Source organism: Rhipicephalus sanguineus, chromosome 1 (assembly GCF_013339695.2).
Source record: "Rhipicephalus sanguineus isolate Rsan-2018 chromosome 1, BIME_Rsan_1.4, whole genome shotgun sequence".
NCBI classification, from domain to species: domain Eukaryota; kingdom Metazoa; phylum Arthropoda; class Arachnida; order Ixodida; family Ixodidae; genus Rhipicephalus; species Rhipicephalus sanguineus.
Genome location: NC_051176.1, coordinates 90374607 through 90398566, shown reverse-complemented (window position 1 = coordinate 90398566; position 23960 = coordinate 90374607). Strand labels below are relative to the sequence as shown.

At 50.5% G+C, this 23960-nt stretch overlaps 1 protein-coding gene across 4 annotated transcripts in view; it reads right to left on the bottom strand.

Moving 5' to 3' along the window:
• Window positions 1-5374: 5374 nt before the first annotated feature.
• The window catches only part of LOC119407164 (hormone receptor 4-like), a 220269-nt gene continuing 201683 nt past the window's right edge, over window positions 5375-23960 (bottom strand). For all 4 annotated transcript variants that reach the window (XM_049415038.1, XM_049415041.1, XM_049415036.1 and 1 more), the window contains exons 2-7: window positions 12825-13833; window positions 12103-12251; window positions 9172-9233; window positions 6523-6815; window positions 5768-6459; window positions 5375-5713 (exon numbers count right to left, since the gene is read on the bottom strand). In XM_049415038.1, the coding sequence (XP_049270995.1) occupies window positions 5505-5713; window positions 5768-6459; window positions 6523-6815; window positions 9172-9233; window positions 12103-12251; window positions 12825-13828 (2409 nt within the window). In that variant the 5' untranslated portion in view covers window positions 13829-13833 and the 3' untranslated portion in view covers window positions 5375-5504. The remainder of the gene's footprint in view (window positions 5714-5767; window positions 6460-6522; window positions 6816-9171; window positions 9234-12102; window positions 12252-12824; window positions 13834-23960) is intronic.

The following is a 23960-nucleotide window of genomic DNA, read 5'->3' as shown; positions in this document are numbered from 1 at the left end:
CTTATTTTTGTGTTTCCTTGCTGGTCGCCGTCGTGCCGAGTTTCACAGTCGCGTATTTTTTTTTTTTTCGTCTTAAAAGACACGCGTGTTTTGTTTTCATTCGTATAGAACGTGGCGTGAAATGATGTAACGCCTCGCGTGGTTTTTTTTTTTTTAATTCGAATTTTTTTTAAAGAGACAACAACAAAAAAAGGAAAAGAAAACTTGAGGCACGCAGTATGACATCCACACTTATTATTATTGTTTTTTTTTTTCACGACTATGTACAAAACAGGTGTACGGCGTTCAAAACGAATGACGTGGCAGTGTCGCTTAGTTCTCTCCCCCTCCCCGCTCCTCCCTCAAACCCCCCTCCCCTTCCCCCCTCACTCTCCTTATATATAGATACCTTCACCGTAGAGAATAAATTCTCTTCATTCTCTTGTTCCCCTCCCGGTGCCACTGGTGTCGTTATTAATATATAGTATATTATTATAATATAGCTCACGGCTGTCACAGAAGCCAGGCGTTTACTTCGCCAACTCTTTTAATACTTAAAAAAAAACGCACAAAATAAAAGTGGGTAGAGGGGAGGCTACGGAGCTTGATTCTAAGGAACCGATTTAATAGCAGCAATTATTCGTTGCCGCTTTTTTTTTTTCTTTTCTTACCGTCCTCGGCCTGATTCGCTCAGATGTACGGCACGTTTTATAAACTCTCGCCGCTAAACGCTAATCCAACCTCGACTGTGTGTCTCTTTTAATTTTTCATTTCGTGTGTCTCATATCACGGGACCACCAGAAAATCTTAGCCCTTATCAACTGATTATCGGTCAGTGGGCAAGTGAAGATATGGTAAAATAAAAAAAGGGGGGGGAGGGGAGGGGTTTTAGAGGGTGGGGGTGGTGGCGGAGGAAACCCTTCAGAGGAAAAAAAAATAACAGCTACCGAGCGACCAGAAGAGGATACGAAAAAGAAAGTAATAATAAAAAGATTACGTGGATGGATTTTGGCCGCTCCGTGAGTTTTCTTTTTATGTCTGCGTGCGTGCGTGTGCGTTTGTGTGTGTGCTGGAGCTGTTACGCGGGGATGGCGTGTCGTTCCGTCATAATTGCTCTCTCTCCAACATTCAAGCCATTCATTCCTCTTTCCTACGTAGAAAAAACACAGCCTTCTCATAAATGTATATTCTCTCTCTCACGTTTATCTTCTCTCTCTCTTTCTCTTTTTAGTTCTCTCTCTCTCTCTCTCTGCCAAGTTCTCTGTTTTGTTGTATACATATACCTTTCTTTATATATTCATATATATATTTATATATTTATATATATATTCATTTATTTATTTATATATAAGAATGTGGCGAAGACGATAAAGGCAGTAAAAAATCGTTTTTTTTTTTCCTTTTGACTAGGGTGGGTGTAGTACACGATTGTGGAGGGGAAAAAAAAGGGGGGTGAGGGGGAGCCGGGAAAAGGGGAAAGGGTAATAAACGCGGGTCACTGGGAGGAGAGCGTCCTTTGTGTTTTTTTTTTCACACCAAACGGCCACCAACAACAATAACGACCAGGAGACAAAAAAAAATGCATTTAAAAGAAAACAGCGTCACTTAAAGGCACAGAAAAAAAAAATCACGGTGACAACAACAATGCGCTCTTTCACGTCTTTCACGTAACGGTAATAATTACAATAACGTTTCCTGACAACAGCTTCTAAAAACAAAACAAACAAAAGAACCACTTATAGGGGTCCATTAAAAAAAAAAAAAAAAGCGGAGAACAACCCAAGTAACGTGTCACGCTGTCAAGGCAGCCGACATTTGACGGCAAAAACTCTATAATGATGGGGGCAGTGGAAAAGGGTTGGGAGGGGAAAAAAAAAAGATAAAGACGCCCAACAGGCGTGCGTGTATTGGCCAACGAAATCCCACCCTAAATAAACGGCGCTCAGAACGTCGGGTGTGTGTTTTAAAAGAAGGCGAGGACAGCACTGTACTTTTTTTTACATTTTTTTCTTTCTACCTGTCGGCCTGCTTCCCCCCCCCCCCCTCCCAGTTCCTAAACTCGGCATCGGAGATGGAAAGAAGGGGTCGCGCGACGCGAGGTTCCAGGGACAAACATTTAGCCCGACAAGGGGCCCATTCGGCGTGATGCCATCGTGGCAAAGCGGACTACGGGTAAGAAAAAAAAAAAGGCGGTAAAGAAACAAAAAGAAAAGAGACAAGCAATGCGGTACCCCCTGGGCCGCGTTACACACACACACACACTCATCTTTAAAAAGAGAGACGCCCGGTAAAAGGACGCACACACAACACCCGAGAAAGGTATAGTACGACAGCATGCAGACAACGGAGCAACGTTTTTCGGTTGCGGGCGCAACAACATTCGCGCGAAGACACGTCTTTTTCCCGAGGCTGGTCCATCGTCGGCGCGTCCCCCTCCTAACCACCCGTGGCTCGTTGCGCGCGGCGGAGGCGAGCCTCGGGCACGGCTCACGCGGTCGAGGATGCTCTTACTCTGTTCCGAGCAGCGCTTTTTTCCCGCTCTTATTGCTCCTGCTTTATTCCCAGGGATCACTCGAGAGACACCACGTCCCTGTTCTCTCTGTCAGTTGACTGTGGTTTTTTCGGCATTATAGTTTTTCGCCAATTCCGTACGACTTCGTTCAGCTAACGCTCTGCATGCACTACATATCCGCCAGACCGGTAACGTCCCCATCTCTATTTTTTAACGGTCGCACTGCTCAAAACGAAACTATGCAGCGTCAGCGCATGCGGTGCTGCGGCGGGCCTAATTGTGAGTCTTGTTGTCGGCGTACGACATTATTTGTTATGCTAATGATCATTTCTCGCGTTCTAGTTCGCGGTTGCAATAGAGAGCTGTCCTCGCATTGGTGTACTATGGCTACCCTCCTCACCGCAATGTTCACGTCGCGTCCGGTGTCCCAAAAATGGCCACTTAGAGGCGCACTATCGTTGGCAGTGTATAGGCTGGTCGTTCCCGGAGGACCTGTTAGCAGTTGCGTATCGCGGCGGCCGTCGTAGCTCGGCGCTCTTTGGTCGCTGCCATTCAAAAAAAAAAAAAAGAGTGTCCCGCGAAAGTGATGGTGGCCGTGCGCGAGCCCACGAGGTGGTCGGTGGCTGCGGATGCGCTAGCGACGGGCCACTCGTATGGTGAAAGGGACGAAGGGTTTTTCTTTACTATACGTGCCGCTTACAGTAGGTAGCGCCACTGCGCGTCGACGCCGTAGCGAAGGCGCACCGTTAGGCGGACCTGAGCCCTGGCTGGGCTAAAGAACCAGAAAAAAAAAAAAAAATGCGGCATCGGAAACAACACCATGGCGGAACAACAACCTGGGGCATGCACACGGAAAGCTTACAAAAGGCAGTGGTCAGAGAGTTCTTCATTTCGGCAGTATTTCTTGTTGCTGGTTGCACTCCGCAGAGTGAGAAAGGCTAAAGAAAGGATCCGTCCAAGCGATTCTTGTCTTGTGCGCTCTCTTCTCCCTCTCTATGTACTTCTTTTTGGTCGTCGTAAACAAACAAAAAAATCGAGAAAAAAAAATAAGATGAAGAAGAAGAAGACTACGAAGAGTCACCATTGTCCACATCCTTTTGTCTCGTCCGCCGCAGAGTTGCAAAAACAATGCGGTCGCAGGACAGCTCTCGCGCAGGCTGTGGCACGCGTCCCGCCGAAGCCTCTTGGAGGGGGCCCCGTCGGGGTGGGGGACACACACAGGCGAGAGAACGACGGAGGGCCCGATTGCGCGGGGACCGCTCGGTCGCCAGTACAGCATTCAGCCGGGCCCGACTGAGGCGCCCGACGCGCTTGTGTGACTGCGAGCGGCGGGAACGCGCAGCCCCGGCGGCATTTCTTAATTCCTTTCTACCTGCTCGTGTTCCGTCCGGTGCCTGCGGGCCGTTTGGCACATCGCGAAGGGACAGCGCCGCCGTCGGGTCGGGGATGGTCGATGAGGGTGCTGTACCGGATTGTGACTCGTAGACGGGTGCTCAAAATAAATAGACTAGCAGGATGGGGAACACCCCTCGCAACGGAAGCTCACGAATGCGCGAACAGAAGAACCTTCTCCTTCGGCAGAAAAGGGGCGCGCGAAAAAAAAAAGGGCGCTCGCCTCTCACGCTGAGCTGCGAATATATATAATGATTGGCTATAATACAAGATGCCTGGTTCTCTGACCGTTAGTGACTGCGTGTGATGTCGGGCTACCCGCGCGGAGACCTCTCGGTTGGCAGCAGTAGTAATCTAGGTTCGGTAAGGGCAACCTATACGAGGCTACTCCCGTGTGGAAAGGAAGCGCCGTAACTTAATGCGCGTCGAGCTTCCGGAAATATGAGAGCCCGTTCCTTATTTCGTTTTGTTTTTCTCTCGAGCTTTTCACTCGACAGCTGTAACTGTCGCGTTCGTTGAACAAAGGCGCGGCGCCGATGCGGCAGGCAGCGTGCCAAGATTTCACCGTTCGCAGTTTGCGGCGCACAGGGGCGACGTGCTCACGGCGTCATCGTCCTATCCCTGCCAATAATTCATCAAGCTTCGCACGAGCACAAACGCTCGTCCGTCACCTGTCGTCTTTGGTAAGTCCATTGTGCTGACCTAGTTGCGGCACGTGCATCCTGCTGGCGCGTATTGCAAAGTGAATGCTACGAGGAATATACAACGCGCGACCTGCGCTACAGGATCCTCCTTTCTTCCAGAAACGCAGAGGGCGTGTTTGTTTTGCCACCGAATGGAGTACCACCGTTTTTAAATAAGGGCGTGCTAAACTAAACAATCTTTCTGTTTTTTATTTGCTGCCCCGCTTCTCCAACAGTGAATATTAAAATTAAACAGTGGCACTGAGTATCTTATCGTGATAGTCAAATTCCTTTCCGATGCACTACAACTTCAAAGGATATTTCGTTTAATGTTAGTGTGCACGCTGTTGGGGAAATGATTGCATTTTATATCCATAAAAAAAATATGGAAACCGATGTGGTTTATCGGTATAACAACGTACAATACAGTATCACACCCTTCGTGCCGATATGCACTACTGGCGCAACGCCAGCTTTAATGGGAGTTCTGCTAAAGAGTCCCAAAGGAGGCGACATAAGTAGTTTAAGAACACGATGACGCCGTGTCGCAACGCCATTGCGCGCTGCACATTGGACTACCAATGGGAAACCTACTTGTTTCTTTTTTCATTGAATTGGTTGAAATCTTAAAAGACGTTCGAATGCCCCAAACTGCGCATAGTCTTCCGAATCATTGCGATGCATTACAACTTAAAAAAAACGTAGAGAATTGTTCTTTGTCGAAGTTATGTGCGCATCGAAGATGACGGGCAAACCGGGAGATCGGCTAGGTTTCTTTTTGTGGCTGCCACATAGTGGCCACGTGCAATTGGTCCCGATGTGGGCCGAGAGGTGTGGCGAGGTGGCGACGGCGGGCGCTCGCGAGCGCGGCGGGGCCCCGCGCAATCGGGCGGCACAGTCTCTGGTATCACACACAGGCGGGACGGCATCCCGCGAGACTATCTGGTGATGGACGAGTTGAGGAGGAAGGGCACGTAGAACATCTTGCTGTGTAGCAGCAGCGCGGCGGCCGCCTGGATGTCCGGTAACCGCGCCAGAAGCTCGGTGAAGCGTGAGCTCTGGTTGGGAAACCGCTGCTCGGTGAACACACGCAGCGCGGCCAGGTAGCGTTCCTGTATGCTCTCGAGCTGCCGCTGGTTCGGGTCCTCTGCACACCCAATGCGATCGTGAGCGGTGGCGTTTGGTCCGGGGCTGTACTCACCGTAGCTGAGCATGATGACCACTTTGAGGCAGACGTACTCTTCGAGGCAGAGCCGCGCCTTGCGCAGCTCGCTAGCCAGCCCGGTCATCTGGTCGACCAGGGGCACTGCCTCGTTGGGCAACTGCACGAGCGTGACGGGCTGGCCCATGAGCGCGGCCAGCGTGCGCTGCAGCTCGCACAGCGCGGCGGCCGTCTCGCGACTCACGTCGGCCGGCGGCGAGTGGGGCCCGCCGTCGGACGAGCCCGACGACGAGCACGAGGACGAGGGGGCGACGCGCGCCGGCAGCTGGATGGCCTGGTAGGCGGCCGTGGTGAGCACGACCAGCTCGTGCCACTTGTGCGCCAGCAGCTGCGTGTGCACGGCCAACGGAATCTCGGCGTAGAACGGAAGCCGCTTGGTCCACTGCACCAGTTTGTGCACGATCTTGTCGGCGATCTGGCGGAGCTTGCGCGACAGGTCCTCCCAGTCGTTGAGCAGGTCGCGCATGTTGTTGAGCGTCGCCACATCCTCGAAGTCGTCGCACTCGATCAGCTGCTCAATCATGGCGGCCGCCTGCTCGGCACTCAGCGTGCGCCGGTCCGCCCGTGGCTGCTGCTCGAGCACGGCGTGCCGCAGGTGCATCACCTCGGATGGGCTCGTCAACGCCGTCTTCAGGATGCCACCGTTCACCCAGTCCGAGCTTTGGTGGTACCTGCGAGGAGGAAAGACGCTGCTGCAGCGTGTACGTGCCTTGGCACCCGCGCCTCGTGTATACCTTGGCGACGACGAGAGGACGCCGTTAGTGGTCGTCGTTGTCGTGGTCGTGGTGCTGCTCGTCGACGTGGTCGTCGCGCTCGCCGTGGTGGCGGCCGCGGCCGAGACGAGCGGTAGCAGCGCCTTGGGACCCTGCAGCATCAGCGGCGAGGGACCCTTGGCAGTGGCGGCAGCAGCGGCGGCGTCGGCCGGTGGGGACTTGGCCGCCACTGGCGGCTTGACGCCCGGCGCCGGCTCCTGGCGAAGCATCAGCTGGCCGTTCTTGGGGCCCTTCTTGTGTTTCTTGTACTTGACCTGCGCCGGTCACACGGGGAGCGGAAGAGCGTCCGCAGGACAAGCATGGCGCCCGCGTGCATTCGGCACGCCGCCGCCGGGGAAAACGCGTTTGAGTCTACCTTCCTAACTGCAGTGCGACATTGTAATATGGCTCTCATATTTCACGCCTTTCCTCAATTACATTAGTGGTTCGGCTGTGAAATTAAGCTTCCCTAGCGGAGATAGCCATGGTTACTACCTATCGCAGGCCTAGATTCGAGAGTTGCGCAAGCCTAAAGTGACTACCGATATTACTTGTAAATACAGGAAAATAAACCGCCTATTTCGAATTTTATGTTCAAGTTTGTTTTACTAATTCCCTGAATTGTGTCGGTATATCCGCTCGTTTCATTAGCCTTACGGAATTCTGAGTTGGCACACGCAGGAGACGCACAAAAAGAAATCGAAGGACACACTGAAACACTGCAGCGCTGCGTTTACTTCGGCGCTTTGCGCGTCCACCAATTTCTTGTTTTGCGTCTCATCCTGCCTCGTATCATAGCAGCTCGCCCGAAACTACTTCATTAATTGATCTGGCTTCTTTCTTTCTTTATTTCTTTTGTGAATGCGAAAGGTCACGTGAGTCCGCCTACCTTTGCTCTAAAAAGTTTATTTTTATGGAAGATCGCGTACAGCTTCGCTTACCGATGCGATATTTCCTGACGCGCGCACTTGTAACGTGCCGTGACTTGCTTTTCTTCGTTTGTGCTTGCACTCGTACTTGCAATATGTGCCTCTACACTTGTCACTGACCATAAGCTAGGTGGCATTCTGGTGTCGTTACGGTATAGCGTCGGTTTTTTCTTTTTTTTCACCACACCGCTACGGGCTCTGAAGTGTTTGCGCGCGGCTTAGGAGAAACAAAAATATCCGCTTACGGTCTTGCAAGGGCACAAACGTTAGCTGGAACTTGGAGTCATTTGTAATTTTTACACACGTTACACGTCCTTTCTTCCCAGGGCCATCGCGTCCATTGATTGGCGAAGAGGAGGAACTCACGACTTTCCAACAACCTCCGTGCCGGTTCTCTTCTTAAAGGCTTTCCCACATCAGTGGTAACTGCGTGGCGAAGCCTGCTTGTAAGAGGCTCCCCGTCGGTTCGAAGAGGGCTATTAAAGGGCACCTGGAGGAGTGACACCATACAAAGCGAAGAGCAACAGGGCACCCAGGGCTGATATCTTACGCCGGCACGGATAGCAAACCGCTCGCTTGGCGGCCGGCCGCCGCGCGATTGGTCAGAATGGGGCCTTTTTGATGGCGAAAGCGCCGGACGGACCAAACACGCGAGGCCAAGCCAATAAGGGGCCGGGTTCGTAGGTGCGTTTTACCATTCGCCGGCAGCCTTCGCTAATGATATGCACAACGTCGGAATTGGCTGACATTTTCTCTTACGAGAAAAATTCTAGCGTAAGAACGTTGCGGGGCTACGGGCATAGTTCGCTATCCGTACTTGCATAAGATCACAGCCCCTGTCGTCCCCTTCTCACTAAGGCGGCTTCGGTGCTGACACAGATGACGCTTACTCTTTATTTGCTACGCTTGCTCTCGATGTTAAGCTTTGAACGGTCGTGTATTTATACGCCTTGAGAAAATCCTGCAAAGTTTTTCCCCCCCTCTAGGATCTAGCAGTTATGAGCTGGTTACATTCGGATACGTCTAGATTTGCTTGGCTAATTAAGGACAGACGTTCTGCCTTACTGTTTTCCAATATCATGATGAGAGGGCTGACTATTTGCTAACTTGACAGCTTCAAGGAAAGGACGTTACAGGTAATTTTATCGCAGCATTCATCCTTCCTGTTTTCTCTCGTCGCAAAAGTGCGTCGGCATAAAACTTAAACAAACTTTTTTTTAATTAAAAAAAAACGTGTGCCGTTGTTGCGGTTGTAGTAATACGAAAAGGCGCCGGACAACTTTTTATTCTTTTAAAAAAATAAGTTCGCAAGTGTCTTGACACGCTTTAAAATACGGCAGGTGCTTCCGATTTGCTTTTATTTCTAACGCGAAACCTGCAAAAAGATGGCATCCGTGTTCGTCGGTTTATGTGCTTACGCGGTCGATACGCGAGTGCTGCAATGACCCGCCGGCGAACGCTCCGAGGTTGCGTAGCTTCCTGGAATCAATGGCGTGAAATGCACCCTGATAAAGCGTCAGCGGACGATATTGTCGAGCTTGCTTTACTGTTAGGTCCTTTTCTCACTTTCACAATGCTGCATACTTAACGCGAGATAGAACTAGCGCAATAGGTTTGCGTAACAACCACAGAGCGTCTTCATAAGCTTACATATCAAATTAAACGTCGACGTGTACGGCCGGTTGAACCAGAGCCAACTCACCTTGTATAGGTTATACACCGCTCCTGAATTTCTTCCACCGGGCATTCGGTCTTCTCGAACAGCTGAAAAAATAAGATTGATGCATAAAAATCTGGGAATATTGTTTATCGGCTTCCCTTTCCGGTTTCTTGCTTCGTGCGACAGCGTTTGTCGTAGCCAACGCTCGCAGGTCCTCTTAACGATGCCGAGGACTATTTATTGACTTGTGTCGCGCGATCGGAAGAAGCACCCGCTTAAGTGAAATTACAGTTAATGTCACGGTTCGCGGGTCGCGCGTAAAGATATGTTAACAAGTACATGGAACATAACAGAAACATCACTGGATACTCATGCACTCATAGCATAGCGTGCCAGTATACATCTATTTATTACGAAACTCGAGTTCAACTAGTACTTTTACAAGGCTTGCATGCGCGTGATAAGTCATAACTATGCCATGGTAGAATGTAATGTACGTATAGCAATTACCTCCTTTATTTTTTTTTTTTACTAGCTTAATTACAGGTTCAAAACTGTCTTTTACAACACAGCGCTGCGAGGGCGTCTCCTGAACGATCAGTCGAATATGCCGCCATGGAAAGACTTCGATGTAAGCTTTATGTTTGTTCTACAAGCTCGCAATAACGGCCTGCGCATGTCAATCTTTCACCGTATCTGGCACCGGGATTATCTGGAAATCGATTTAATCACTTTAAATCATGCGGACAGTCTTGAAAACACAGCAGACGTGGTTGAGAGACACAAACGGGCACACGCAAACACACACACACACACCTGAAACAAAGCGTTTGTTTGGTGAACTTTCCTCGCCACTTAATTGAGTTTGCATCTCCAACTCATCAGATGCGCCCGCCTCATCGCTCGCCCGAGGCAATTAGCTCACTTTATTTGTGCATGTCAGGAAGAAGCCGGCGAGATACAAGGTTTAATCTCGGGCTCGCGCGGCTCGGAAAATAAAGAGAGAGAAAGAATAGCACACCTACAGGAAACAATGAAGAAAAAAGTCGTCAGAGAGGATCGGATGTTTTATTCTTCAGCGAGAAATTCTCAGTCTCCCACGTGTGACAGGTTGAAGCGGGGTGAAACGAGAACACCTAAAAAAAAAGAGCCTGTCTCGCTTCTCAATATACTGCAACCTATTTCGACCTATTCTGCGACTAAATTAACTCAACCTCCATACTACGAACCGCAACGAAATACAGAGGAAAGCAGCAAGCATTTCTTTTCTTTCGTGAACGAGCTCGTTTATTCGTCTCCCCGCGTCATTTGGATGCGTATTCCAACTGAGGCACAACTGTGATGTGGTACATACGGGAAGAAGAGGAAAGCGTGCGTGCGTGCGTGCGCGCGCGCGCGCGTGTGTGTGTGTGTGTGTGTGTGTGTGTGTGTGTGTGTGTGTGTGTGTGTGTGTGTGTGTGTGTCGTGGAGTCTGCGTCTACCGTCGCACGTGTACGCGCTCGGGGCGATAAATCGTTCGCGCGGCACACGTCGCTCCCGGATCGGGCGTTCTTTTCTGTTGCGACGGCCGCGAGCAGCGATGGGCGACCGGGTCGCCTTCTTGGAAAGCGACAGCTCGCTTGGAGCCGCGCCGACCGGGCCACCGAGACTCCTGCGATCGCGCCTGCAGTTTCTGCCGCCCGCCGGGGCTGAGCCTCTTCCTTCTCGGAAAGCGATGCAATTAAGACGTGACCGTCATCTGGTTGCGCCCCCATTCTGCAGGCTCGCTTCCTGTACACAACGGTCGCGTTCGGTTCGTGAACGGTTCGGCGTCTATATTTGTACTCGCGCTCCGAGCGTTTCCTGCAGCCGGCCTTCTCGATGTTTCCACGGCCGCCGCCACTTGGATGCACCGGCAGCCCTCGTCGACGCGCCCTCCCTTGTACCGCGGGTGAGGGGAGTGCGCCTGTGTGTTTGGCGGGGGAAAGAGGGGGGGGGGGGGGCGGAAACGACGGTCTGCACTTGACGCACGCGCCGCCGAGCTTCCGTGAAGTTTGAGACGATATAGTATCGCATTTTACACACACCACCCTCAGAGTTGTATACATAAACGACGCCTTCGTATCTTTCGAAACCATTCTTGAAACCCCTCTCGAAAGACCGCCTCGCGTTATACCGCCGGGACCTGCTTCTTGGCGATACCAGCTCGCTGTTAAGAAGCCCCACCTACATAGACATATACCTGGCACATCTAGCTCACACCCTCATATAAGGGAAGGGCCAAGCATGTATACGTATGCATCAATGCCTGTCCACCTAAACGATTCGATCGCGACGACATTAAAATCGCTGAGCACATTTCGTGTAGTCATGCGCGCAATTTCCTGCGTGGTGGTACCTCAGATATTGGCCGAGACCGTCCTCAGCACGGAAGCGTCGAACGCGTTCTTGCGTTTCTTGCGGACGGTTGTCACAGAGACAGACCATAAGCAGTACCGTATTCTCCTCTTTCACCACTCCCCCCCCCCCCCCCTTTTCATCACCACCACCTTTTTTTTTCTTTTTCTGGTAGTGTCTCCTTCCATTATTTTTTTATTCTCTTTAACCCTTTTCCCAGCACAGGGTAGCCAGCCGGTCTAAGAACTGTTAACCTTCCTGTCTTTCCGTCTTATTCCTTCCTTAACGATTGCTGCTTTCGTTTGCGAAATCGACAAGCTTCGGCGATTAGCTTTAGCCCATTTCTCTGCGCAGTCGCGTGTGATGTACGCAGTGTTATTTCTCTCCCGTCCTCCTTCAATCTCCTTTGTTCCGGGTAGGGTAGTAGACCGAACGTGTGTCGGATTGACTTCCCTGCGTTTCACTCATTCTTTCTCACCGTGCAGTATACTCTAGCAGTTAATGTAGCGAGTGCTTTAGTTGATGTATTCGGTGCACATTTCAATGTGAACGCTCTGTTTTCGTGTTTATATACTCATCAGCCGTGTGAGGACGTACCTGCGAGGACCATGCCTTGTCGTAGGCACTTCTGGAAGCGGCAGTACTGGCACCGGTTTCTCTGGGCCTTGGTGATCTCGCAGTTGCCGTCAGCCACGCACGTGTACACACGCTTGTTCTGCACGGTCCGCTTGAAGAATCCCTTGCACCTTAGGAAAAAGCCAGGGGAGAGCCACCATGCGAGGAGAGCGGCAACGAAGAAAAACCCGCCAGCGGCGCCCGCTTAGCGGAGAGCGGATTCTTCCAGGAGAGCATGCACTATAACGGCTGAACGTGCTCACGCTTAACCGTAATATCAAGGACCCTTTTACGGCGGCAATCTGGCCGTCACCCCCTAACTTCCCTTGCCGATGTAAACACAATCTGCGGTATCAAGCTTTTTTTCTTTTTTTTTTGCGTACTTGTTCGAATACACGGTGTAGTAATTTCATTCCGTGACTTTCATTCTGTACTACATGGAGTTAAATGAAGTTTTTAGTATGCTTATGCTGTGCACAGCTATGAAACGTTTAGGGGTCTCGGGGGAGGCAGCTGCCCTATCGAGCTGCTCTTCTTTCTTAACTGATTAAAGAAAATTAACTTGACTAATGGCAACCTTCACTGAAGTAGCGCAACAAGAAAACGCGCTTCCTCGCTGCGATGCTTGAGCGCGCATTAGACAGCTCGACCAAAGCACGTGAGCCGGACGACAGCTTAGTCGACATGCTGCAGAGTTCGCTCACCCTTCGCAGGTAATGATGCCGTAGTGCAGACCTGTCGCCTTGTCCTCGCAGATCATGCACACCATAGGCTGGTCGTCCTCTTCATCGGCGCCTCCCCTTGACGTGGACGGCGTCACGCCGGCGGCCACGCACAGGTTCAGCGCCTGCGAGTCCGGCAACTTGTCGACCCAGGCTGGCTCCGGGTTCTCGTCCCGGCGCCAGCTGGCCTCTTCCTCGGAGCCGGCGGCGGCCGACGAGGATGCGCGCCGGTAGAAGATGGGCGACCGCTGGAAGGCAGCGGCCGGGAACGGCGGTGCGTAGCCCTCGCGGCTCACCTCGGTAGCGGCTGCCGGTGCGCCTGCCGGCCAGCTGACCACCTGCGGTGCGGGCCTGTACATGCGCCGCACCACTGACAGGTTCTCGTCTTCCTTGGGCCTGTTGAAGGCGCTCGAGTCCGGCGTCCATGCACTGGCTGCTGGTCCCGCGCGCCGCTCGTCGTCGTCCGAGTCAGCCGGAGCCGCTAGCCGGCCAGAGCCCTGAGGAGGCGGGGACTCGTCCGCGCGTCGCGTTGGAGGTCCAGGGGCCGCGGCACCGCTGGACGACGACGACGATGACGCGGTTGTCCCTGACGACGACGATGCCGCCACTGGCTGCTGCGACTGTTGCAACTGTTGCGACTGCGGCTGGTGCTGTTGGTGGTGCTGGTGCTGCTGCTGTGACTGCTGTGACTGCTGCGACTGCTGCGACTGTTGCGACTGCTGCTGCTGCTGCTGTTGCGACTGCTGCGACTGTTGCTGCTGTTGCTGCAACGGCTGCGACAGTGGCTGTTGCTGCTGCTGAGCCGGTGACGACTGCTGCTGCTGCTGCTGCAGCGGCGGCGGCGGCGGCTCAGGCGACGAGGTGTTCACATCGCCGTTGTTCTCTCCATCGCTGCTGCCACGCGAGTCCACTTTCCGTCGCTTGAGTTTGATGTCGTGGAATAGGCTCATCTTAAACAGTAGCCTGTGCAGGAGCGGGGGGAGCATACTTCCTGCTCGCATTGGGATGAGGAAGAGAGAGAAAAAATAGAACGGCTCCGTTAGCCACTGGCGGAGCAGAGCATATGCAAAACACTTCTGTGGAGATTCACAAAGTGGAGGGAGATTCGTGAGAAAGACAATATTCTCTTTCACTAACACCCTGCAACCCAACACTGCCATGTTTCTCTGCATAACGGTTGGCGGAGTGAAAGAGTGTTGGATTAATACCCGCTTCACTTCAGGATGGGATCAGCGATTTGGCAGCATACTTGATGGGCTTTAATTTGGAGCGACCACTATAAAACTTACTTCACACCGGAAATCTCAGGCCTCTAAAGTCTACGGGACGTGGCTCAGACGAACCGCGCACGGTTAGGGCTCGTCTAAGCACGCACAGTGACGTAATCGCCGCATCGCTTACAGTGTAGGCATCGATTTTCAGTGAGAAAGGATACACGAAAAACATATATGTTAGGCGCACGTCCGCCCCGTCTGCTGCCCTGTAATTGGGTAGGGGAGACAGGGGGACGAGAAGAACGTGAGCGAGAGAGCAATATCTGCGAGTACCCGTGAAAGGGAACACCGCGTTTGTAAACTACCGAAGAGACCCGTCGACTTGACGTACTGAAATTTTTCAGCAGTTCCGTAACTTTTGGGTATCTGGTGCCTCCTGAAATTATCAGTATATTATGCTCAGTGCCGAATCCAGTAGTTCGTACTGAACACGATCATCGTTTTCCTTTTGTTTTCTTTCTACGCTTTCAAGGTAACTTGCGACAATAGTCCAGAGTCAAAGCCTGTAATTTTACGTATCTTTTAGGGGGTCGCTTCAGTTCTTTCGCTCTTTGTGTCACCCTTCTGTAGCCTAGCGTAACAAGTGGATGCGTGTCAGCCGCCTTGTCTGTATTCCGTTTCATTTTCTCTCTATATGCGCTCCAGGTCGCGGGATCGAATCCCGGCCGCGGCGGCCGCATTTTCGATGGAGGCGAGAATGCTTGAGGCCCGTGTACTTAGCTTTAGGCGCACGTTAAAGAACTTGAGATGGTCAAAATTTCCGGAGCCCTCCACTACGGCGTCTCTCATAATCAGATCGTGGTTTTGGGACGTTAAAGCCCAGCAATTATTATTATCTGTACGCGTTCGTACACCTGTTGAATTTCGTGTACACGCGATTTAGAACAGTCCGATAGCCTAGCCCGTCCTTTTTTTTATGCCCCCCTCGAGAGTGGGCTTGTTAACCCCATGTAACGGTGCTACGGGCGCCAAAAGCACCAAACGTACGCGGTGCTCTTGCATATTTCTTCCACGGGAATGCGGCCGCCGCGGCAGGGAACCGCGATCTCAAGCTGTATAGCGGAGCGCCATTGCCACTGAATCACCTCAGCGGGCATACTGTCACATCCCCCCCCCCCCCTATTAATATTTACCGCAGTGTTGAACGCATATAGTCACCAAATCACATATAATTGGCATGTAAACATTGCCCGTACCAGTGAACTCTCGCCATGCGCGATGACTGCGAATTGTGCGATAAAGTGAAATGGTTCGTTTCCAGCGTCAGTCCTGCTCCTTTTTCTCCCGATTCATTTCGCGGATTGGTCGAACAAGGTAGTTTACGGCATTGCTTCTGTTATCGCTGTAACTCAGGAACTCCGACGTTTTTGCAGGTCGAAAGCCTCGAATGTGGCGGTGCACCACGTGACGGGGTAGCTAATACAAGCGAAATAGTTTGTCCATAATTTGCGAGGGTGCTTCATATTGTGCGGACAGTAGATATAAGGTGTCGCGCTGCTGAGATCGAGGACGCGGGTTCGATTCCCTGGCCGCGGCGGCCACATTTCCGAGAGAGGCGAAATGTATAAAGTACACCCGTGTGCATGGATTTAGGTGCGCGTGAAAGAACCCCCGCGGCAAAAATTAACCCGGGGTCCCCCGCTACGACGTGGCTCATAATCGTATCGGGCGTTTGGCACGTAATACCACGTATATGAAATAAGCGTTCAGCCAATAATGCCGCAAACAGCACACGAAGAGGTATAGTTGTTGCTTGCCAACTGTTCCCTTTATCAAATAATAGACTGCTGCTGTCGTTCTCCTTGTTGTTGTTTTTGCCGTCGTCGAATTGGTTGTAATTGTTTTAAAGGAAATATATGCAGTCACACTACAAATAGAGATGGCTGTTCCTTTTGACATAATAATACATATTGTAGGCATTAATTGGACTTCACCTTCCTCATCTGTAAATAACCATCATCAGTCATTGGCTCGGGCGTCTTCTTCGTCGGCGCCATCTTGCTTTTGGTGTAATAAAGCGTCGGCTGAACCGCTTTATTTCAATATATAGAAACGTCGTACGTTACGAAATTCAGCGCAAGAGTTATGTAAAAAGAAGTGTACTAATCCCACATGTATAGTCCTGCACGCGGCGAAACATAGGCAAAAAAAAAAAAAGAACCGCGAATAAGTTGCACCACGCTCTATACTAAGTCTCCACATGTATGCGTATACACCGTGTTACGAGGCCGCGGTTGTATGGTTTGAGATGCGCATGCGTACAGACGAGGGAAGAATGCGCAGTGGACGCAGTACAGGTATATAAAGACACAACAATCGAAAGCAAAAAAAAAAGTGAATATATGACGTACATGTCAGTCAACGTGCGCACATGCATAAAATTGTGTATGGGAGAGAAATCGGGCTCCAACTTTACGGCAGCGAGCTTCGTCGACTGGAATACTCTCGCGTCAATTCTCGGCCTTCAAAGTCAGCGCCAAGATTCGACGCGTTTTCATGTAGTTATTTTACAGTGTCTATACATATCCATTGTAGAAGCCTTTGTCGTTGTCTGCTGTCTGAATAAACTGCTTCGCCCTGAACAGAAGGAAGTGGACGGTATGGTTTCGTCGAGAATGGCTCAAATCGGCTCGTGATCGGACTATATACATGACAACTAACGACAAACTTGGGACTCCTTGCGCACGCAAATATTTTATTACTTCCTGAAACAAATGTGACGCGCGGTATCAGTTTCCCTGCCCATTCGCAAAGAGAGAACAAAAAAGAAAGGGCAAAGGTGATGCACATCGTATTACAAGCTCTACGCCCATTCGCAATTGAGCGCGTTGAGCGCTATGCGCTATCTCCCCGAGACAAATTTAACCACGCAATGCCGCCTTTGGCTCGGTGGCTCCCGTCGATTCGCTGCCAGGCACGAGGTTGCGGGTTCGCTTCCTGGACGGGGATGTCGTCTTTCTACTGTAATATTGTTCTGCATCTGTCAAAAAAAAAAAAAAAAACTAACAGCAGTTGGTTTATCAAGCAAGCGTGACATGAGGCTTCATTTTCGCAGCACAGTGGCTGACGTGTGTTTATATACGTGGCAGAGAGAGGCATGGCGCCACTGAGTTTAATATAGTGCACGAAATTGATGGTGTCGATTCCTTTCTTTCGCTGCTCATATGTCTATACAGCACAGTGGTAGCGAAAATGCGCCAAAACGAGGAAATCGAGGTTTGCTCGGGACGATGTTTGTGTAAACAAAACACGGTCGCTCATCGCGAGGAGTCTGCGAGGTCCTGGGTACATCGTTGCCTCGCACGAACAGCGGCTTAGTTCACGACGAACATCGATCGTTAAGCATCACAATCACATTGGCACGCTCGCTGTAAAATAAATTTTGACTCGTATATGTATATATATGCACAACTCAAAAGTGTCATACACCTCTTACTTGAACAAAAAATGTATATCTTCGATATACGTTTTTTGTATATCGGTGGTGATACGAAAATATCATTTTAAAATGCCAGGGACCTGGCACGACATTTATCGATGAGCGCTAAAGATACGCGAATCGAGGTTTCGCGTGAACGAGCGCGAATCTCAGGGCAAGGTTGCGTTTACACAAGCACGGTTCGCTTTTTCCCGGTGTGAAACGTTGCGTGTTCTTTCAGTTCCTTTTTCTTTCTTTATTATGAACACGGTGTCTTTTTTTTTATATTTAACCTTCACTCTATATATAGGGACAAATGGCGTGCTCATCACGTACGTGTATGTTTGTATGTGAGAGTGAGACGTATCGATATATTAGGCTGGTAATGCCACTTCAGATGTGCATGACGAAAGATAGAACGAAGAATAAAAGAAACGCGCGCGCACTCGAAGGAAACGCGTGAACTCGAACTTGCATTGCATTTAGAATCTCCTGCGTTCACATTATAAGCTCACTTCTGCTTCTCAACGCAAGAGGCCGCGACTCATCAAGTAATGCCATCGAGCACATTTAAAGGGGCCCTGCAACACTTTTCGAGCATGCTCAAAAAGCGCTGCCGATCGGTAGTCGAGGCTCTCGAGAACACGCGAGCCAAATATTATAGCGATGCGCACGGCCTGGAATTTACAACAAATTCTCAAAGTCAGCTGAAAATCGCTCCCTCTTCTCTCGACAAATGATGTATTAGTCCGCAAAATATGACGCGATTGTCGGCAGTTCCACCATTGGCTGATGTTATAATCACGATAACACCCTCATTATTACTTTCGTTGTTAATTTTGAGTTCAATAAGTAGATAATATGTACGTTTATATTATGTTATCGCGTTAAAAACACCGAACAAACATTAATATTAGCACTTCCGGTCTCACCGACAGCTAGTCTGCTCGTAGTTGCGTGGTTCCGTTTTCTTCGCCATGCGCAGTGCCGAAAACGTGAATATTTCTGTGCTTTTGACCATCGCCGGTTGCCGTTGAGAGTGGCAGCCGTTCGAGTGTTGCCTCGTCAGCTGAGAACTGCATCGTCGGCACGTTCTCACGACCGACCGAGGCACGGGCGCAGCGTGTCTCCGATAACAATGCTGGCGTCCGGTAATGGCGGCGCTTCGGGGTCGTCTGCCAGTGCCGTCTTACGAGGCGGTGTATCGGAGTATGGGCCGAAACTGATCTCAGCTGTCATTCGTTCCAAACGAGCGCGCACGTTTGCTTCCATGGTTGGCAGAGTGATGAAAACACTACGGCGTTCGAGGTGCACACCCAACATTACCAAACCGACGCGCAGTTTTCAAACACGCGCGATACACAGCGCGATCGACTCCGCTCGACGAGAACGACGCAAGCCGACCGGAAGTGGCGGCACAGACCACGTGGTTGCGCCGAGACGCCAGAGAGAAAAAAAAATGAAAAAAATGCCGCCGGCGCTGACGTCGCCTCCTCGCACCTCCGCCCTCCCTCCCTCCCCTCACGCCGCGCGCAGCTTTCCGCGCGCTCGCTGCGTTGAGTTGAGAGAGAAAGCTGCGGAACGTGATCTCTATAATTTGGTAACACCACTTAGACTTGACGGATTCGAAAAATTTTTGCGGCATATGACTCGTGAAGAGTCATACGTCAATAATGAGACTATTCCAATATAATTAAGAAAGGTGTTGCAGGGCCCCTTTAAAGGAGCGTTTCTTCGGACGTTTTATTGATTAAACCATACTGAGACTGCAAAGCACGCTCAAAGTGCACATCACGCGAGGTTAACGTTAGTTAACCTCGCGTGATGTTAACGTTGTCCGGCAAACACAAATGTTTGCCGGACAAGTGAGCTGTTCGCGTTAGCCGCGCTCGAATAAACGCGACGTACATGCTCGCTCGGATAGTCGCGCCTATGGGAACCGCGATGTCATGTCGACGTCACGCCTAAAGCTATACTGTGGGACCCAAACTGTCTTTTCAGCGTCACACCACGGGCTAAACTGTTAGTGCCTCGCGTATGCATGGCTGGCACGGAGCAAGTAATCAACCTACAGACCCACTTGCATATAGTATAATAATAATAACTGTTGGGGATTTACGTCCCAAAACCACGATATGATTATGAGGGACGCCGTACTGAAGGGCTCCGGAAATTTCGACCACCTGGGGTTCTTTAACGTGCACCTAAATCTAAGTACACGGGCTTCAAGCATTTTTGGCTCCATCGAAAATGCGGCCGCCGCGGCCGAGATTCGATCCCGCGACCTTCGGGTCAGCAGTCGAGCACCATAACCACTAAACCACCACATCCACCACTTGCAAGCAAGGCCGCAGTGGTGGCTGCGGCTCTGTGGTTATGACGGTGCGCGGCGGAGTCAGTTAGGTCGCGGGCTCGATTTCCCTGTTGCAGCAGCCTCATAAGCCGCATACCGACGGGGACGAAATGCGAAAACGCTCGTTTGCCGTGCACAGTGGATGCGCGATGAAGATCTGTATTGCTTTACCCGTGTATTGCTTCAACAGAAGCAATGTCGTCGCATGCACGACACCTATGCGAGAAAAAAAAAAACTAATCTACATTAACGTAACCACACGTAACGTCGAAACGTTTAGCTTTAATACGAGCATCGGACATTAAAAAAAGAGACCTGCCGTCTACTCCCACAAACGGTATGAAAACAAACTTTATATTCCACTACCCGGGATCCGCGTAACCTTTTTCTTCGCTGTTTGTTTGTTTCTTGCTCTGCGTAAGTGGAACGTCTTGCGCGAAAGAGAGCCAGCGAGAAGATGTATGGCAACTACTCGGCCAAATATACGGTACAAGTCGCGCGGCGCATATATGGGAAACGGACGAGCGAACGAATGATTGGAGACGGGGCCCGGTTGGTGCTCGGGATTGCGACGCGCTAAGCGTCGCTCCGTTTGCGACGCATTGCGGAAGCCCGGTGGCGACGCGCATCTAATCTCATTTCCCATTTCATTCCTCTTGTTCCCTAGCGCCAGCGCGGCCACCGGAGGCAACGGCCATAAGCCTCTGGGACGCGCTGCCGCACGACGTATATTGCCTCGGCGTGTCGGCTCGCTGAAAGGCCGAGCAAATCTGCCGAGCAGCAAACATGGCTTCAGTGGGGGAGGGGTGAAAGAAGGCGGGCGATTGTTGGGCTCTCTCTCTCTCTCTGCGTGTGTTTGCCTCGCGAGGCGTTTCGATCAGGTGATTAATGCGCAGCAAATCACTTCCCTGGGCTCCTCTTATTTGACTCCTGCGTCCACTGTGTTACCCGCTGTCGAAAAGACGGTGCTCGTGTGTTCTTTTATTATTATTATTTTTTCCTTCCTTGCCACTGCTAAGACTGTGTCGGAGTCGCGTCTGTTCGCTCGCTGGCAGTCCTAATTTATTCCTACTTTTTCGTTCCATCTAATGAAACTGAAGAATGCACCGGGAGGCCCTAATTCAGCAACAAGACGAAGGGGAGCGATCATCATTTATACTTAGTGTCCACTCGCAAACGCTCTGTACTTAGGCCGCCGGGGCGGTACAATGGTTGCGGTGATCGGCTGCTGACCCGCAGGTCGCGGGTTAGGTGCCGGCCGCGGCGGTCGCTTTTCCGATGGAGGCGAAAATCTTGGAGGCCCGTGTACTTCAGTTCACATGATCGTTAAAGAATCCCCGGTGGTTGAAATTTCCGGAGCCCTCCACTACGGCGTGCTTCACAATCATATCATGGTTTTGGCACGTAAAACCATATATTATTGTTATTAACGTTCAATGCTTCAAAGGTCGACTCCTGCACCGAGTTCCAACCGGTGCTCGCATTCACAGGTGCTTGCAATGTCGTACAAGCTACCACAGCGTCCATTATCAGCTGTGCCATAAGACTTCATGGGCTGTTCCTTGTGGTGTTGTTAAGAGTGTTTGGTCCAGGTTGCTTTGGTCCAGACGCCGTTTAGAACGACGCAGGTTTGTGCTCCCGGCGGGAAATCACCTGTTCGGTGAGCAACGGATCACGTGCAACATCGCTGAACCTATTTACAATTTTTGTCAAAATACTACGGGCTACTCAGCGCGTGTCAGTTTTCCTCTGGGTCGTTCAGTTAAAAAATTAAAATCAAATTCGGGGGTTTTACAGATAAACGCCGATGTCACGTGATACTCAATAGAACTTGTTGCTGTTTTATTCTATCACCAACAACCGCAGCTACTTGGCGAAGCACTGGACCCGCTGAACGATGTCCTGTCGATGCCTTGATAATGCAGTCAGTTGAGTATAGGGCCCGAACACAACATAAAAAGTGCGCCGGTCCGAAAGTGGCGGATGTACTTTTCCTTTAACTTACCCATTTGACTGCGAACTGTATTTACTATAATCATACCATGCTGATGATGATGATTTTTTTTTCGCTGTCTGCCTACGCGCTCTGACCGAACCGTGAGCCTGGCGATGACCACATTTAGCGGGAGAGCAAAACAAACAAACAAAAAGAACTTATAGTAAACGCATATAGTAAGCATTCTTTAGTGTGCACAGAAATATTAGCCGAAATAATATTCTCAAGAGTGGCGCTTCAAGCACCGGCAAGCCAAGTGTTCCACTTCGACAGACGCCATTTTGTAAGCTTTTGAACTGACCTAAGGAATGAAAATTCTTTCTGACATTACACCAAGAAGTGGGCAGTTCCTATAGCAGAGACCGGCTATGGTAACCAGACCTCACACATTAAAAAAAATGTATTACTTGCCATATTAAACAAGTTTAAATTGAATAATGACTATATACTAAGCACCTCCACAAAAATGTACTGTGTGTGTGCGTGTGTGTGTGTGTGTGTGTGTGTGTGTGTGTGTGTGTGTGTGTGTGTGTGTGTGTGTGTGTGTGTGTGTGTGTGTGTGTGTGTGTGTGTGTGTGTGTGTGTGTGCGCGTGTGGGTGCGTGCGTGTGTGTGTGCGTGTGTGTGTGTGACTCCCGAATTTGACGGCACGAAACGGGCGAGCACTGAAAACTAGCGCAAGCATTCAGAAACAGCTAGTTGGTTCGGCGATATTATATGATATAAGCATGTAACGCATTGACGTAGAGTCGCAACTTGTGCTGAGGAATGTATGGCCACAGTAAGTACTTCGTGGGGCGTCAGAACCCCCTTCCCCACATTTCTTCACGAGTGCGGCCCCACCAGATAGGACACTCTAAAGACAATTGGCGGCTGACGCTGCTTTAATATTACCCCACCAGCATTCCCGTGACATCACCAACTTTGCCGGTGTCACCCAGTGGCTTTAAGCAACTGCTTAATAATGTACATGGATGCCCCCCTCACATGTGCTATAACATATTTCAATAACTGAGCCTGGTAACTCATCCGGGACCTTTTCCCCCCGTGTATTACTTAAGACTGGCCGAATAAACTTCAGTGACGTCCAATATCGACCTCATGACAGCGGCGACATCAAGTGTGCGACTTTTGCCTTGTTCTCTCTGCCAATAGTTGATGCGAATCCAGCTGACTCCGAGGCAGCTATTTCGATCGTCTGTGACGCTGAATACGAGCGTGACTTAACCATTACTTCGTGACGGTTGTCGTAAACATGAGCCGTTAGTACGCGTTCTTCGAAGTCTTCAACTGAGCGACCAGAGAAGCTGAGCCCATGCCTGTGAGAATGTCATCGAGCGTCTGTTGTTGGGAAAGCAACGGGCGCGCCGCGCGCGCCGGGGTTTTGAAACCACGGAGGTCAGTGAGTCTACTATATCTAGACCATAATCACGTTTCCCTATACATGCTAAGAACCCAAGCGATATTATTTTCGAATGTGACGCACTTTCGCAAATGTTCCACAAGGATTGCAGGCGGATGCTAATTTGCTCGTGCATTTCGCGTTGTCGGCATAACCGAACGATCTGCGGCGGATGAAAGAGAGCGAGCGCGAAGCGCAGCGGAGAATGAAGGACAGCGAAGAGAGGGGGAAAGCGGAGGGTAGCGACACCGAGGAAACAGCGCCGCATGTAAGGTCCCTCTAACTTAGCCGCATGAGCAGAGGTCTGTCTGCGGTGGATGAGAGGCGGCGCTAGAGTTACTGTATATGCTACCTTTAGGTAGCATATATATATACAGTAACTCTATATACGCATATCTCTTTGCTCTCCCCATCATAACCCCTCATCACTCTTTTTTCCCCTTTCCCTTATTATTATTATTATTATTATTATTATTATTATTATTATTATTATTATTATTATTATTATTATTATTATTATTATTATTATTATTATTATTGCGTATATCTCACATGGGAGCCCGCGGAAATGGTAAAAGACCCCCTTCCTTATCGGCAGATATGTCACACATGTTTCGTGTGGGATCGTCGCGTCGTCTCAGAATCTCGGGGGGTCATATATGTAACAAATGATCTA